This window comes from Pleuronectes platessa, chromosome 22, assembly GCF_947347685.1.
Source record: "Pleuronectes platessa chromosome 22, fPlePla1.1, whole genome shotgun sequence".
In the NCBI taxonomy this organism is placed as follows: domain Eukaryota; kingdom Metazoa; phylum Chordata; class Actinopteri; order Pleuronectiformes; family Pleuronectidae; genus Pleuronectes; species Pleuronectes platessa.
Window position 1 is genome coordinate 7,950,561 of NC_070647.1, and position 18,456 is coordinate 7,969,016.

At 45.6% G+C, this 18,456-nt stretch overlaps 1 protein-coding gene across 1 annotated transcript in view; it reads left to right on the forward strand.

The window, feature by feature from the left end:
* Positions 1 to 18,456, forward strand: part of sox5 (SRY-box transcription factor 5) — an 86,006-nt gene that overhangs the window by 11,945 nt on the left and 55,605 nt on the right. Inside the window, exon 3 of the mRNA XM_053414951.1 lies at positions 7,939 to 8,161. Within this exon, the coding sequence (XP_053270926.1) occupies positions 7,939 to 8,161 (223 nt within the window). The remainder of the gene's footprint in view (positions 1 to 7,938; positions 8,162 to 18,456) is intronic.

Here is an 18,456-nt window from a genome sequence, read left to right on the forward strand (position 1 = left end):
ATCAAAACTTTTTTTTAAAAATATTTCATCAATGTAATGCTTTCAAATGACAAACCATTTCCCGTTGTTGATTTAGTTTTCCCCCATTAAAACTGCCAACTCCTGCTGGTTGACTCCGCCCCCCTGGTCACCGGCTGCTTGGCCTTCATCTCGCCTCTTTCTCCGCTGGCTCTCTGCCCTTGGCATTACTTCCCCATGAGGCCCGTCTGTCTGTGTGTGTGTGTTTGAGAGGCTGGAGGTTTAAAAGTGACCCCCCGGGGGCACAGACCCCAGATCAGATTATGTTCAGCGTAATCCTGACCTCCAGCATTAAGAAGGGGAAGTCAGGGCGTTGAGGGCGAGTGTCAGTGATTAAAGCTTCGTAAACGAGCTGGAGAAGTAGGCAGCACCTGTCTTACAGTGAATTACAACTACTGCGGGAAAAATCTTTACTTTTTGTTGGATGTACTTTGCAAGAAATGAATGACACTGACCTTGTTTACCTGTGAAATTGCTACATAATGTAATTTTGGCAATGAAACATGCCGGGAGTAATTAGAATTCTATGGCTTATATTGAATTTAACATCGTCTCTGGACAAGGAAACAGAAAATGTTTCTGCATATTGGAAATCAAATGGTGGCATATGCATCCTGGATCTCTTTCAACATGTTGTTTACTTCCCTTATGTTGTAACCTTTTAACCTCAACAAAAAAAACGGCACTTTTCTCAGCAGTGAGGAAACTGAATATATGGATGTTTATCTGTTGATTCTCTACAGAATTGAAAGGAGTCAGGTTTCTAAAGAGGCAGAAATTGACTTTCTCTGTGAGTGAAAAGCAGTTTGCGCGCTGAGAGCTGGAGGTTATTGTTTTTTTTTTTTAAATAGGGGAGTAGAGAGAAAGAAAAAAAACAGAGGTTCAAGGCTACTGTTTGGGCGCACACGTGTTTTCGCTTTTATGTGCGCTCCACCAGCCGTCGCCTTGAGCCCGTTTGATGCACAGTTGCGTGACTGCAAAATGTGAGCCATGGCAGTGAGTCACTTCATCTTTGGGATGAAGTGTGACATTGTTGGTGGTGCTGAATGTATGGCTCTGTTTTTGTAAGTGCTCTATGCGTGTGTGTGTGTGTGTGTGTGTGTGTGTGTGTGTGTGCTTGTGTTATTCATGTAAAATAACAGTGTAGACTTCACAGTATACAGGCTTATTGTGAACTTCTCGTTGTGTGTTATTTGTCCAACTCTATGTGCATTTGAAGATGACTCCTGCTTGTAGCTCATTACACATTCAATACATGTGGTGTGATTTACAATGCATGTTCATTACATACGCGTGATTACGTGACTGTATAGGCTATCACGTGTTGCTGGTTAGCATTATCACATTTTTTTATTGTATTTGCGAAAACAAAATATTCACGATCCACAACGACAAATGTGTTTAACCTTTCGGGGCATCTGTGAAAAGAATCCTGCTCGTATCTAAAGTCTCTCCAGTGTGTTTCCTCGGTGTGTGTTACAGTGTCTGCGCTCTTCCCCTGAGCCCTTACCTTGAAACACACCTAGTCACAGTGGCGCTCTGATAACGACCGTCGACCTTTCCCCCATAGTGATGATAAAACAATGAAACGGTGCTTAAGGGCTGTAATGGAAAGCTAATTCCGTAATTAGCCCGCTGATTAGCCCGCAGGCCCCTCCCCACGGTGGACTCTGCATGTGTGCCTACTGTAAACCAAAGTCCTGGGGCCACGCTGAAACACGTTCACACTCAGTCGCACAAACACACACGTGCTAACTCACACTTATACAGTACGTACACATCCACCAGGTTATCTGTCGCCGTGGAGGACAGTGATTAGTTAATCTGCGGTTCATTTAGATTTAGATTTACACAACGTGAAATACAAAGAAGTCTACAAAAACTTCTATCATTCATATTTGGGCCTTTATCACTGTCCTCCTTTTGTTATTATCAGAGCACCCCTCATTAAAAGACCATTAAATAGCCTCAAAATGACACATGACGGCTTTTCTAGTACATTAATTGGCAGTAGAAGGGGGGGGGGGGGCAGGGGTGGTGTGTTTGTGTGTGTTGGAAGGACTTGTGTTGTTTGAGGAAGGGGGGCTCATACACTAGCATAATATCTGATGTGGATTATGAAGTGGCGAGCGTGGTGTGTGTGCCTGGTATGTGGGGATGGGGGCTTATCCCACTCCACTCTTGGCATGTTGTAAGATTTGTGTTAAGTTTATGATTTTTTCAATCCCTTCACCGCTGACTGTCAGGGAAGAGTGGATGGGGAGGGAAACAGAAAGAGAGATGGAGAGGGAGGAGGAGATTTACAGCGAGGCGGTGGGGGGAGTGTCGGTGGGGGACTCTGAGAGCAGTGGGGTGGGGGGGTATCTCCCAGCCCTAACCTTCTTTCCCTGGGCAATTGTCGTAAAGTGATAGGGGGAAGTAAATGGCTCATCGGCGACCAGTTGACTTGGAAGTGAGGCGGCGGCAGAGGGGGGGGGGAGAAAGGAGGAAGGAGTGGGAAGTGTGTGTGTCGGGGGAGGGGGGGGGGGGGGGGGATTACAGCTTTATCTTGTCATAGTAAATTAACACGGCAGTGGAGAAGAGCTCAGCTACACACTGACCTCTTCATTCCACCGCCTCGCCTGCCTGCTCGGCTTTGGCCCGGCTGCTTTACCTGACTGCTGCAGCTGTACGGCCACACACAGACAAACACACACACACACACAGCTATTTTAAAAGCCTGAAAGGTGTTGGATTATTTGCTTTTTCAAATTTCAAACCCTGGCTCTCCGGATAAGAATGGTGGCGGCTCATAATGGCTTGCAAATGAAGGCAGTTTAGCTAAAAGGGTGTTTTTACTAAACGCGAGGTTCTCACCGTGCAGCTGGACCCTGATTGGCTGAGAGCAGCTTGGTTCAAATGCCTGATGGGATGGATTTTAGAAGCGGTTCAGTGAGGTCGGCCAATCGACACCACAAATCCAGTTACGACGCACCTGCAGTTTTAAAGGGATGGATTTATTTAACATTTAGTGATAAAAACAAAAGTAAACATGTGTAAAAATGGTGATTTAGGTTCATAGTGCATGAAAATGGTATTTTTCTCGTTTGCTTTCTTTGAAGTCTTATATGTGTTATTGCAAAACCTTACAGGAAAAAAATTGTGCACATCAGGCAGAGGTGAGCATCTTCTTTCATAAATGTGTTAATGGACAAACACTAATTATTTCATTAACCGGCAGGATGCACGTTTACACGATAGTAAAACTATAAAGGCATTATTCCTTTTTCGTTTTCCTCCACACGGCCCCTCGTGTTTTTTTAGTGTAATTTGTATGTGTGATTGTGTGTATGTGTGCGCGCTCATGTGAATTTGACAGATTTAACACAGTCATTGAGCAGTCTTGAGACACAGTGGTCACACTTAATTTCTCATGCCAGTGATGCACTAATGAATCAACACACGCTTGCCTGTCAACAGCGAGGGGTCGTGGTAAAATATACTGGCGTGCATTTTAGCCAAACTGCTATTGAAAACACAGAAAATACAGCTGCATGTTTTTAGATAAGGAAAAGGGCAAGTGTGTAATTCTTGGACAATAAGTTGCAGCGGCCAATTAGAATCAGGACGTTAATACAATGGTGCTTATTTTAAATTTTCTTAATTAAGAAATTATATTAATGTAGTCAAATAATTATCTGTGTCACACACCCGATGCACATATATTTTTTTAATATAGGGTTTCTGTGGTGAACCATATTGTTGGAACATGGGGATAAAAGTAATGTGTGTGTTTGCCTGCTTGTCCCAGCCTGAGGGACATCAGAGTCAAAACTGACAGTTTCTGTGTTTAGCCATGGCATGTAAAGGGATTTGCTGTGTGTGTGTGTGTGTGTGTGTTTGGCTGTGTATCGGAGGTGTGTTAAGTGTACGTCGAGGAGATTGGCAGCCCTGGCACGGAGCTAAGTCTTACCCCCCTGCAGGAGTGATCAGTGACATTCTCCCGGTGTGTGTTTGTGCGTATTTCAGTTCAGCAGCCGCTTCCAGTTCTTTCCTACTGCCACATTGTCCATGCCCTGATCCACCACGACGCGCCAAGCATCAAATACTGTTTTCCACACGTACACCTTGCACCGTCCAAGACATGTCAGGTCCTCAGAAAGAGAGAGAGGGAGCGAGAGTCGGGCAATAGAGGAGGAGGAGGAGGAAGGGAAGAAGACGAAGGAGTCAAAAAAGAAAAAGAAAAAAAGAATGAACAGTGGCATCTGTGCTGGCTCTAGGAAAAGAAAATAGCATTTCGATTTTTTTTCCTCTTTTTTTTTTGGCAAGAGTTAAGTGTTTTTAAACCAACATCCCCTCACAGATGAGCTTAAGAAGACAAAAGTTGTTTAATTCGGTTCCATTGCAGAGGCAGTAAAAGGATAAAGAGAGTGAGGCGCAATTTTTACTTTGTTCCAGTCATTTGGAAGAGAATTGACATCTGCAAACTAAAGGCAGAACCGCCCACACTGCCAGCCTGCCACATCTAGTGCATATAAATACACGCATGCAGGCGAACACATTTACACACACACACACACCTACAGGCTATGTGCACTGTGTCACACATATATGCACAGAGCTGCTCGCACACATGCACGCAGAGGAGGGCAGAGAGCGTTTACACTATCCATAATTTCTGTTTGTACTTGGGAATAAATGAATGTTGATGAGAAAAGTTTCGCAACCCCCCACACCCCAATCGGCTAAGTGACACCCGTTTGCAATAGAGGGAGCTCGTCTAGTGTTTGGTTTTTATCACCCCTCTCTCTTGTCGTGGACTTTGCGGTGCTGATCGCCAGCGAGGCTCATGGATTACATCTTATGAAGTCAAAAAAACCATCATAAGCCTTTAAAGTTGTCATCTTGACTCAACGCATGAAATAACCTCATGGTCCCCTAATGTACCGGGGGTCTTTTTGAAGAAGCCAGGGTTCCCCCCCTGCTAATTCCCTGTGATGGGTGGGGGGGAAATTGACCTTCATTGTTGGATGCGGCGAGATGACATCTCCGTGGCAGCTTTTTGACAAAGTGAGAAAAAAAGGAGACGAAAGACCCGACAACCCCCCCCCCCCCCCAACTATCCCGACCCCAACTCCACCTCCCGACTCCATCCCCCTCCTGTATTTTTTTCTGTTTGTTTTGTTTTGCGCGACATCTTTCTCGAAAGAAAAGAGTGTGGTTGTTTTAAGTAGGCGCTGGATTAGATAAATGGGATGTGACAGGTGTGACCGTTGCCTTCAAGACGCCTGCCTTCCTCTCTCTCGCTCTGTGTATCTCTCCGTCAACTCTCTCCCTCTCTCTTTTCCTCTAATAACACTGCCTCTCTCTTTCTTTGACTTCCAACCGCTTACGCTCCTTCTCCCTCTCTCTCTCTCTCTCTTTCTCCGTTTCGCTCCATTTACATGTCGTGGTGGAGCTGACGCAACTCGTAATCACAAAGCCGCTCATTTGAAGTCTGAATTTCCCTAATCTGAAGAACAGGAGAGGTTGAAAGAAAGAGAGATGCAGCAAAGAAAAGACAGGAGCGGTCCGAGCTCTCAACTTGGTCAGGTGGTGTGTTGTGGAGAAGAAGTAAAGTCTTGGAGCGCTTTAAGTTCACAAGACATTTCCCGAGCGCAGTTAGCGGCAACACCGGCTTCTGACTGAAGTCTCATCGCCCTGTCACACAGTAAATACACAACCGCTACAGCCATGTCATCGCTGTCGCACCCTGTCCCTCCGCTACAATGCATGTGCACGAGCGCAGAGGAGAGAATCTGTGAATTATTGAGCATGCTGACTTATCCAGAAAAACTCACACACACACACACACATATACACACACACGCACACACACGAGAAAGAGAGAGACAGAGAGAAAGAGAGAGAGCCGGTGGAGTGTAGAAAATGCCAAGTGATAATGGTCTTCTACCTGACAATGAAAGCATCGTCAATATTGAAAGCCTCTGTCCGGCTTCATTCTCTCAGTGGAGCCCAGAGTAATGATTCGTTTGGAGGGTTTGAGTTTATTTTTCACTCTTCTGCTGAAAAGATGCTTCTATTAAAAATAAAAAGCTTTTGACTATCAAACAGAAACCGGAGTCATCTGGTGGCTGGATGACTTCACCGTGGACTCTGATCTCAGTGTTAAGTTCCACTTCCACCAGCAACCTGCGAGTTAATGATTAGAAAACCATCTCCGCCATAATATGCTGTAATGACATTAATACAGATGGAATGTACCACTGTCTTTCTGTCTGTCTCTCTCTCCCGCTCATACACACACTGAGACAAACAGAGGTACTGTTAATGTGTGCCGCTGTCCCGGGTGGCGTGCTCCATACTGTGGCCAGATTAGCCAAAGATTAACCCTGTGGACCATTGACCCTCCTGTCTACAGAGCTGACAGACTGACTGGCTGATTGACTGACTGACTCACTTTGTTTCTGTAATCAAACAACACACGCACACTTCTGCTTGTGCAAGGACCAGCACCCTCTTATTTGCCTGCGTGTCTGTCGATACTCGGCATCCTGTGTACAGTTCCAAGCGCATGTCTATACTTGTGTGTGTGTGCTCTCACGCTCGGAGCTGACGCCGTCCTCCCTGTCTCGGTGTCACCTCTTAATTGGGCTGAGTCGGCGTTAAGTCTATTATGCAGGCTGTCCAAGCAAACACAGGTTTTATTGGGTCAAAGATTAAGATGCTCAAAGTTACTTACCACTCAGCTGCTGTCGTGCTTTATTGTTTGTTTGTCGCGGTTTGTTTGTCTCGGTTTCATATAAGTTAAACAACCCCCTGCAATTATTCCTGCTGATGACAACCACGTATCTCGAGAATTTACATTATACAACAGTGCAAGGTGAAAATAAAACTAGATTAGCTGAGTTCTCTCCGTTGTTGTGCCTGTGTGCAAGTGTAGTGGCTGGAGACGCCTCGGTAACTTATTTTTATACGCACAATTTAGCACAAATTCCTACGAATGGTTTCTAACCAACTGGTGATGTCACAAACCTTAAGCTCATATAAGCACGTTTAAAAAAATCGGATTGAGGATGAACTTTAAAATTCAAGTGCAAAATTCTGTTTATAATATAATAAACTCAATATAATAATGTATATAATATAATATTTTATCTTCTATTTCTTTGTGAGTATTGTAATTTCCAAAGGTCATTAAACAGAACATGTCATACGACAGCAGGATAATTATTCATGGTGACAGCTTGGCAAAAGCCACAGAGCTTCACTTTGTATATTTTATATTTGGTCGCTGTCATGCTGATTTCTATTTTGTGTGTTGTGAATTTTCCTCCACCCGTTCTATTCCTTTCATAAGTTTATGCAAATGATTTGACGCTGCTCCAAAGCTTTGTTTTTTGAAACGGGATCTATTTTCTTGTGATTCCTCTGAGTGATGCAGTTGCATCCTCAGCGTTAATTGTCACGAATACTTAGGACAAAAGTAGCGTGGAACTGAAACCTGGGCTCGGGACTCGTGGCGTTGGACGTCCCTCAAAGCCAAGTCGTTGGAGGCTTTGTAACAAGGAGTTTGCGCGACTCTAAGAGCGCGCAGAGTCTTTTTGCTGTTCGTTTCATGTCTTCGTTCTGTCAAGTACCTCCAAGTCAGTCAAATGCAGATTCCAGAGGATGTGAGAGGGAGAAGAGAGAGGAGAAGTGTGCCCTAACTTGAGAAAACTGGCTGCTGATGAAAGTTGGTTGCATTGAGCTGTGGGTAGGGGAGATGGATAGAATAAAGGGAGCAAGAGAAGAGGAGGCGGATGAAGATAAAGAGTGGGTGTATGCCAGCTCCTCCCCTACCTCCTGCTACTTTTTCTTTCTCGTAGTTTATTTGTCCTGAAGTTTATGTACATTTTTAAAAAGCAATAATTACATTTTCTTTACCTCCCCTCCCTTCAGGACCAGGACGGCACTAAGAGGAGCTCTCTGAGTCCTTTCCCCCAGCACAATTCTACCTCACCGGGCAAAGAAGAAGGCGGAGGGGGTGGACGGGCCTGCAGCGACGGGGGCTCCTCCGCGGGCGCCCTGGGAACCCCAGAGAGACGCAAGGGCAGCCTGGCAGACGTGGTGGACACACTGAAACAACGCAAGATGGAGGAGCTGATCAAGAACGAGCCAGAAGGTCAGTGTTTAAGAGAGGACACTCGTGCAGGCCAGATGTGTGATCCGCAACTCCCCATCATCTCTCTGGCTCCGTGCCGCTCTTTTATCACATTCTGCTATCCTTGCTCCCATCGTCTTTTCTTGACGTCTCCTTTCCTCTCTGACTTCATCGCTCTCTCTCCATCTCTCTGTTATGAACCCACACACATTTGAGATGAGAGGAGAGCCTTTGTTTTTCAGCACACAGACAGATAGCATCAGCTGTTTGGCCCGATTGTCCACAAAGCTTTGCATATTTATGTCAATCTGACGAATAAGTTACATGTGAGCGTGTGTGTGTGTGTGTTTGGTGTACCAGTGTGTTATAAGCCTGCAAACATACTTGGAGATAAAGATTCATATTAAAATCTGTTTTAGCCTTTTAATCAGTAAGGGTTATATGTCACACATCACTTCCTGCTACCTTTATAACCTTTGCTGTCTCAGGCCTCAGATTAAGTCGTGAAAGCTAAAACAGGTTGTTGCCCAGGGCTACGTAGCTTAGCTTGATTACCCCCACATTTAATTCTCAAATTTTGCCCTGGGCTAACAGTTGGTGACCGTGAAAGAGATTGAATTAGCCCGTGGCAACTCATATTTCCACTGGGCAGATAAATGGCAGCTTAAATCACAATGAAATGCATGTGGTACTGACGATGGGATAAGGGGATCAACAACTGGTTTCCAACTCCTTCAGAACACGGGATAATGTACTGTAAATAATGTGGTGCTCCATGGGTGGAGGAATAGTTGGTGTAACACACAGGGTGAGACTCAGTGTTACAACTGGGGGAGCTTTAAAGCCTTGCTAAAGAGCACTTAAACCAAGCAGCCTGGTCCTTCTATCCGATATGCATAGAAAAGCGGCATCTGACCTCAGTAAAACTTAACCCAAATAGTCGCAAAGGATAATTAGACCCAATATAAATGGGATCAAACTGAACGGACCAGAATATAATGAGGACACCAGCATTATGTGCTTACAATAACAAGCATCCTTGGTCAAAAACAGCAACAGTATTGGCTTATTCTATGAGCAAATTAAGTTTAGAAAAGTTGTTTCGTACAGTTTATCCATCTATTCATCTATCGTCCATCCATCCAGTATCTTTACCTCCTATCCTTTGAGGGTCGCAGGGGGAGCTGGAGCCAATCCCAGCTGACATTTGGCGAGAGGCAGGGGTAGGACAGACAGGCCCCCAGCATATTGCATCACAACATACAGAGACAACAACCACTCGTTCTCACATTTATACCTATGGTCAATTTAGACTCTCCAATTAACTCTAATTTGCATGACTGTGGACTATAGGAGGAAGGTAAAGTACCCCGGAGAAAATGGACACAGGGAGAACATGCCAACCCCACACAGCACCGCACCACCGTGCCCCCCCCTTAAACATTCAATTTATAGAAATGATAAAAAAATCCTGCAACAACAATAAAACATTCTGTCATCAACTAGAAAAGAATAATGTTCTACTCGGTTCCATAGCTGTGATGGTGTTACCCCTGTTGACATTGCTGAAGTTGCTGCCGAATCTGGGGGTAATCACCATCACTTTACTCCGAGGCAAAGCATTGGAACTTGTATTGGGTCTTGAGGTGCTGCTGCTTTATTTACTGACAAACCGCAGCTTAAAGTGTGCACTCACCGCTAAATACACCCTACTAACAAGACCCTGCCTCGATCACCAGCACCTGTCTGTTGTGGGTGAAGCTGCTAAGTATTTCTCGACTGCACACACACTTAGCACGCACTGCAGGCTCTTAAGAGTGGACCTCTAAAGCAGATGAATGCTACCCCATCTACTACATCGGCTGAAGCACCTCCACACTTTTCCTTTAGCTTCTAAATCCACCACTGTTGCACTGTCAGACTTCTATTCACACATCTCTGTGAACTGTACTCAGCCTCAAAACCCACTGAGCCCAGAAGGTGAAAGAATGTTGTCAATTTAAGGGTTGATGGGGTTAGGTCTCAGATGGGTCTCTAAGTGTACATGCACATGTGTGTCTGTGTTGCCCCGGTGCATCACAGGCTTCCATTTCAAGCTGTGATGTGCTAACCTTATTCTGAAGGCTGTGAGGGGTTTTGAAAGCAGCAGTGGCTGCTGGTCAGCTCTCGCCGCCCTGGCTGTTTTTATCCAGTCAATAGAGACAGCCTGTTGTGGTACATTTTAGAAAGAAAGAAAGAAAGAGAAAACTGGGCTGCTTTTTGATCTGAGCTGTTTTGGGTTGTTCATTGCTTCGCTGGACCTCATGAACCGGCTGCACAGGAAAAAACTGAAATAATGGATCTCTATGAGTCAGCCAGCGCAGAGGGAGAGAATTGAGGAGAGGGAAGAGGAGAAGGGGGAGAAGAACAGGACAGAAGGAATAAGAGAAGGACATGAGGAGGAGGAGAGTGGAGGAGAGAAAGACCAGTGTCTTCACAGACCCCATTAGCAGAGTGCCACTGTGGTTGGGCATCCAAACCGACCCCGAGCATTATCTTGCCGTGCGTTTTAAATGAAACGCGCGAACAAAAGCCCCCAGTGCCTCCAGACCCACACACACACACACACACACACACACACACACACACACATGCAAAAACCCTGGCCAAGCAGTAAGAGAAAGGAAGAAAGAAAAGACAGTAAAGGAAGAAAAGGGGAAGCTGAGAAAAGATGAAGAGAGGCAGAGGGAAATGAAGAGAGTGGGGAGAGGGGGAGCGCGGGGGACGACAAGGGGCAGTATTGAGCGCGAGATAGAAATCCCTTTTCTGTGCCCGGCTAGCTATTGTTTGGCTGTGTGGCTCAGAAAGGCCATTAGCAGCAAACAGCAGGTTGGGATGAAAATTTAATGAAGGCTTTAATCATTATGAAAGGCCTGGAATATTACTGCTCCCTCTCTCTCTCTCTTTTACACACATGCCTGCGCGCTGCTTCCAGTCGGATCAATGACACACACACACACACACACACACATTCAAGAGTGTAGGAACATTAACACCAGGAGGAACGTGAACAAGAGGCCAAAGACAAGAAATGGGTCATAGAACGATAAACATCTTAAAAACAGAAAGAGAAGCATGACTTGTCGAAGGCAGCCCCTGAGCCAGCAGACACACACACACGCAAGAATGGCTTAAGTTTGAAAGATATAGTTTTGTGTCTGTGGCTAGTGTTGCTCTACTTAGGCTAGATGAATGGAGAGTGGTAGATACTAGGTCAGTGTGTGTATGTGTGTGTATGTGTTGGCTGTCAAAGCCTCTGGGAGCAAATATACTTGTGTATATGTATTTGCATATGTATTTGTGACAGAATGTGTATACACGTGTGTTTAGGGAAGCATTGTGTTTGGCCATATGTGTGCAAGGTGTGTGTGTGTGTGTGTGTGTGTGTGTGTGTAGGCCTCTAATAAATGACTAGTCATGTTGTCCCCCATGGCCTGGCCCAACCGTGCTCCACCGCTCCCCTGCTCTCTCCATTCATCTCCTGTCTTCCTCCACTGGCCACCTGCTACCCTAGAGATACACACTCTCACACACACCGTTACATACATGAGCAGATGCACACACATAACCAAACACGGCTCGCCACCTTCTCTTAATAATTTCTTCGGGAGCGACAGGAAAACAGGAAGGAACGAGCCAGGATGAGTATGCCATGAACCCGCCTTGTGTGTGTGTGTGTGTGTGTGTGTCCGTGTATTCATCTGGACTCGAGGCCACTTGGTCAAACGGCTCGTGCTGGAGTGTGTGTGTGTGTCATTATGTGGAATAATGAGAGCAGAGTGCAGAGCAGCGGCGCAGGAGGCGCAGGGTCGAGAGGAGAGTCGGTGCTTAAACCCCAAGAGACATGGCTACAGGTTCAGGATGAACACAAGCACACACACACGTTGGATGCAAAACGGACTCACACACACAAACACTCACCTGGGGAGGACAGTTCCCTTGGAGTTGCAATTTAGCCCCATGTAACCCCTGTGCCACAGAGCAAGGCCTAGTGATAATGTATTAGCCCAGTTGTGGGAAAAAAGAGGGGTGGATGGTGGATTGATGGATAGATACGATAGATGGATAGATACCAAAGAAGGATGAGACAGATACAAGAGATATTATAAATGGATGAATGGATGGAAACAAAAGATAGAAAGGTACATACATGCATACTGTGGGAATGCACATGTGATGGATGGGTAGATAGAAAGATAGATGTTAATCTATTCAATGAAAGAGGCGATACATGACTAAATGGGACACAGATGTTCCTCTCTGCCCCTGGAGTAGTGCCTCCACTGCCCAGGACTTTCACCACACACTCAACCTCATTCCTCTCCTCTTCCTCTCCTCCTCCTCTCGGCAGCTCTGACTGTAAGTGGCTGTCATTAATTGCCAGCTGAGCTCCGTCTCTGGTCCCGTCTGTTGACCCTCTGCTACCCAGCTACAGCTACCCGTCACTGGGGCTCCGTGGCCTCTGGGACTCTTTAGGATTTCTCCTCTTTAGCTATAAACGGAAGCAGAGGTCCTCATCTAGAAATTTGTTTCCCCAGAATGCATTAACTGTACATCTGTTGAGGTGGCCTAAATCTATTCAAAGTGATTCAAATTGAGCTGCATCAGGCGGCATGTATTTACTAAAGTCTAAAGTAGGTATGTAGTATAAGTATAACATTTGATTTAACCTGCATTTTTGGTTTTAAAGTTTTACAAATGCAGAAATATTACATATTAGCTCTTTAATTAACGTTAAAGTTATTTTTTTCATTATGTTAACGCTTTTTTTAAGTAATTTTTTTTTGGTGATATGCTCAGTAGATCTTTCTCAACGAAACAGATATTAGCATGTTTTAATAAAATTACTGAATTTATCTTGGTAAATCCTGTCTGAGTTAGTTTGTAAAATAACGTGGGGTTTAAAGGGTTATTCTTTACTCGGCTACTTTACTATATATTAGATTTTTGGGGAGTGCAAGATATCCTGGGACTGAAATACTCCTTTATATCTGTCATACTACACATAGGTCTTTAAAGGAGAGCCTCCGTTTCCATCATTGATCCCTTTGGCTCTGGAGGAAAAGCCTGTGAAACCATTTTCTAGTGATGCAGCAGCAGTGTAAAATGTATTAATGTCACTTTGGTTTTCCTTACTCGATGAGACCAGAAGTAAATCTCTGTAGTGTCAAATGACAGTTTGTCTACAAGTGACGGCTGCAGCTATGAATAAGAATCAGATCAGTTTTCTCTGCTCTGCATTGCCGGGGTCAACAAATGCCAATATTGTTCTTGTTTTACTGAGCCCGGGTGCAGCTCCGGGGTCAGACCCTTACCTTTGTATTTTATGGCCTTGATCTGGACACACGTGCGGGGCCACAAAAACACACACACACACGCACACAGACATTCTGCCGTGTGCAGGTTTACAGCCTTGCCGGCAACCTCGAGGTCAACCAGAATGGTGTTTTTATGGCTGAGCGTACTCGCCGCTCTGAGGCACCGGCTTCCATACTGAAAATGCCAACTCAATGACAGATGTCACACAACACACACTCACAGACACATGCTCTCACATGCACGCACAGCACTTCATCTATTTTCAAGGCAGGGAGGGAACCCAGGGCTTGCTTTTAGAGCGCACTGAGGCATTTTATAGGACAGCACTTAGGCAAGGCCATTGTGCCACACAAGCACACAGTGACCGGAGCTCCCTCACGCCTCCATACACTCCAATGGGTGACAATGGGAAGGGCGGATACGTTCTGCCAAGAAGAAGGAGAGAGCGAAAGAAAGGGATGGGGAAAAAAAGACCCGGAGAAGTGGAGGGTTCTCTCGTTCATCTGTCCATCAGTGTAGACCCCCCCTCCACCCTTCACTTTGCCTAATCCTTCTACTGCTCTGCTGTCTGGGAGGCTATGTCACACACACACACACACACACACACATGATAAACATCAACAATGGCATATACAACCTTTGCAAGTCCTCACATGGACCTGCAACTTTTTAAGCACATATCCCTGGAGGGAATTTGTGAACTGAAACACAGCAGTGCTCGTGCACACAAGCATGCGCGCGCACACACACACACACACACACAGATGCACAACAGCAGGTTCACAGCCTAGCGTGGGAGCGGGCGAACGTCTTTATGTGATTTCCACCCTTTGTCGGTAATTAGTTAGTTGTATAAATTAACATGAAGTGCAGCAGGACTCTCACAGCCATTGTTTGTCGCGATCATTCTTCTCGCGCTGGGAAAAAGAGGAAGGCAAGTGAAATGAAACAGAAGGGGAGGTTGAAAGAGAGAGTTGTTTTTTCTTTTTCTCTTTTTATTCACTTCAAGCGGGAAAAGTAAGTTCAGGGAAAGGAAGAAAAAACAAGATTGTGTGTCCTCTTTACCACTTAAAGCGCTCTAAATGCGCGGTCAGCATTTGTTATAGAGAAGTTGACATCACGCTTATGAGACTAACTCTGCCTTGAACCCTCTGCTAAGAAGATCGGAATTCCGCTTGTTTTATTTAATTTTTAAGCAACGCTTCCTATCCCGTGAGCAGGCAGAGAAAAATAAAACCTTCAAACATTCTTTTCCTAACAGTGAAAAGGAAATGGCATCCTTCTGCACCAATAAAACTCACTTTATGCTGCATATCTAAGAACACCAGTTCCTTCCATAAATGTCATTCTTTCCAGTCATCCCAGTGTCATTATGTCAGTTAACTTCATGGCGTTTGTAGTAGACGAGGTGGGTGGGGGGGGGATTCATCATAGACATGGCTCACGATTCAAATCGAGTCAATTCGCTTTTTTCTTTTTGTTTTGTTTTCGCTCTCTCTCTCTTTTGTGGCATGAGAAACAGGCAACGTCATGGGGCAAACCTGAGGCCTATTGTGGGGCCGGGGCCATTGTTGGCGCGATGAAAGACGCATTCAAGTCACTTTTCTTATTGAATTGTTTTGCGTCTGCTTTTCAACGTGGCATTCTCTCCCCAGCCTTGCACGAGACAATCGGTGGGGATGAAACTCCTTTCTGCCATTCTACCCCGTCCAGATGAGCGATATTAAGGAGATGAATAGTGTGCATGTGTGTGCATGTGTGTGTGTGTGTTTGCATGGAGAAGCAGTGCCCCAGCTTTTGTCCAATACATGAGCATAAAGGGGCTTAGAGAGAAGAGAGCGAGGGCCCTGCGGTTTTCCTCATGGTGTGTGTGTCTGTGTGTGTTTTCGGCCTCCTGGTGTGGCATTAAGTTAAGGACAAAGGCCCAGGTCCATGAATCAGCCTGTGCTTCCATAGCATAGCTTATTGTGACCTACTCACAATTTGACTGCCCTATAGTACAGTGTGTGTGTGTGTGTGTGTGTGTTGATACCTGGTGAAGAAGCAGAAGAACGGAGGGAATGTTTTTGTGTTTATTCGAATTTGGTGTCATACACACCATATGAATGAGCTGCGTTTTGGTCGGTGTATGTGTTAAGTGTGTGTGTTTGTGTGAATCGGACCGTCCCACATAAAGGCCCCCTGTCACCAACTCCAAAATATTAGACAGGCCCCAGTGTTTTGGCATCCGCACATTCACTCCCATTCAACTGCATGTCCCATGACCGAATCAGTGGAATCCATGATTTATCTGCTCAGCTTTCTCATAAACTCTCTTCATTTGCACGCCCTGTTGTTTTTCCTCCTTTTCTGACATTTCTTTTCCTTTTTGGCTCTTTTCTCCCATTCCCATGGAGAGACGGAGGAATGTTTTTATGCCGGGAAATGGCTTTGAAATTAATGAACCTTTTTTGCGTGAAGTGCCGACTTTCATTTATCTTTCAATTACTTTATCAAAAGGATACGAAATGCAGCAAATGTGTTCAGAAGCCCCCCAAACATTTTTACTTTATAAGAACAATATATTATCTATATTAGGTCAGCCAATAACTTCAACTCTTCCATTGAGTAGCTTATGACCATACCAGAAGTTACCTTTTGAGTGGGTGCTTGTCATATTTTGGAATCCTTGATTTATTTCAGATCAGCTTTGTGCCATAACAAAAATCTAAAAGCTTCAAGCTTTCCAGACGCTATCATTAACGTGCACGTGCTACAGTGTGTGAGCACGGAGGCACTTAAGTGTACTTAGAATAAAGGGTGAAATAGGTGGAAGTTGCACACCAGTTCTTAGATTTGTATCTTAGGGAGAAATAATTTGTTGGTCCAGAATTTCTCAAGTAAGCTTCCTGAAAAAGAGTTTTGTCATTTGTATTTATTACATGGAAAGTTTTGAGAAAGTCAGTTAGTTTTGTGTAGCTTTCTGTTAGAGCTTATGAGCCATGGTTTTGCTAGACATTCAGTGTGTGTACTTATCGTACATTGTACATACGTTTATAAACAACTGTAAATGTACAGGCAAGCCCCGTACAGACAAGTATGTTCTGCTCACTGTGCCTTAAACACCACACATTGCATGTTAATATATACAGAGACTACACCCCAGTTCTGACTGTATAATCCATGTAGGCTTGTGTACAAAGTAGCACAATCTGCTTAGTGCAATTTTACATCTCAGCGCAGACACACATGTGAAAGCATTACAGCCCTGCTTCTCCCCATCAGCCAAGTCAGCGGCGTCCAGCGCAGGATTTAAGGCCTGACATGGATGTAAAGAGGCTTTAACTGCCTTAGCTGGGGCGTGGGATTGGTGTACATCACTGTTTAGCTGCTGTTACATGATTTTACATATTCAGTGTGTCGCCCTACACTTGACGACAGCCTGTGTGACTTGACAAAGGAGCCAACACTTTACCCGTGAGGAATCGGCGATAGCAAATTGGACGCATGCCTACGATCCATGCAATCGTCACCCATGGGCCACCCTTATACTTTCCGCTCCCTCTTATGTGAGCAGATAAGAAGGTGGTGTGTATCCTGTTGCGTAGCTCGAGCACTTCAGTCATTCACAGAGCAACAACTCAGGGAGCCAGTGACTCAGTCAGTGGTTTAATATGTCAGCCGGCCAGCCACACAGTTAGCCACTCAGCTATTCAGGCCTCCATTCAGTCAGAGAGGGAGTCATTCGCTCAGCGGGTCCATCACCAAGTCAGTGTGTCAGTCTTTGAAGCCACGGGGCCTCCATTAATTAACCCCTGGCTTTCTGGTCAAAGGGCGGCTCCCGCAGATGAAGTGGTAGCGTCTGTGTTGTCAGCCCCAGGGGTCACGACCCTGACCCCTTTGCGCTGCCCAGCCTTATTTGAGCCAGATGTTGGAAGACAAGCATCTCCAGCGCCCCCTCTCAACTCCCACCCTCCTACCCCGGCCACATTCTTGTCCTCAGCCGCTCACGCGGCAGATCCAATGCTCCTCGGGATCGATGTCTGCCTGCCTGCTTCCCATCCCTCCTCTCTCCGGCAGTCTCTCTCTCTCCCCGTGGGATCCCTCCATCCTCATTCACCTCTTCTCTCCAATCCCTCTATTTTCACCCCTCCCTCCTCGTTTGGCCCACTGCCCCTTTCCGCTTCGCTCATGGGAGAGCGCCATGTGTGTGTGTTGCCTGGCAGCCTGCCCGTTCTCATCCCCCCACCACCTTCCCCCAGTTCCCTCCTTTTCTCCAACCTCATCTCATCTCTTGCTCTCCATATTTTCCCTGTAGCCTCGCATCTATTCCTCTTCTCCACTACCTTACTCTCCATTCATCTCCTCCCACCTCCCTTTGTCCATGTCACTCTCTCCACCTGCTTCTAATCATTCCCCCTCCATCTCTTTCACTCCCTGCCTCCATTCATACTTCGCTCTCCCTCCTCCCTCGCTCCCTCTTCCTGTCGTCTCTTCCTTCGGCTGGGCTCAGGAGCAGTGAACAGGTGTTGTCTCCTTTTGATTTGGGTGCGTTCGGATTAATGCTGTCAGCTCAGCTGTTAAAACAACTGCCACCGCCAGATGCCAGTCAGTTTGGGGCTGGAGCTGTCACCTACACACAAACAGACACACACATGCAGGCACGCGCACACACATATTTAAACATCCAAACGCGCACACAGAGGCAGACGTGCACACACACATGCACAAGGCCTCTTGGCTCATTGTAATAGCGACAAAGCAAATCAGCTGCGGTACGCCAGTCAGGTCTGTAACCCAGGTGTGTGTTTCTGAAGCTTTTCCAAAACATCGCAGTCAGTGGGTATCAAAGATAAATCATACTGTAAGACATCCATCATACAAGATGTACATCATTTAAGATTTGTGTTAAGACCCCATTCAGACCTGTTATTAACATGTTTGCTGAGTGACCCCAATCATGATATAATTCTTCTTGG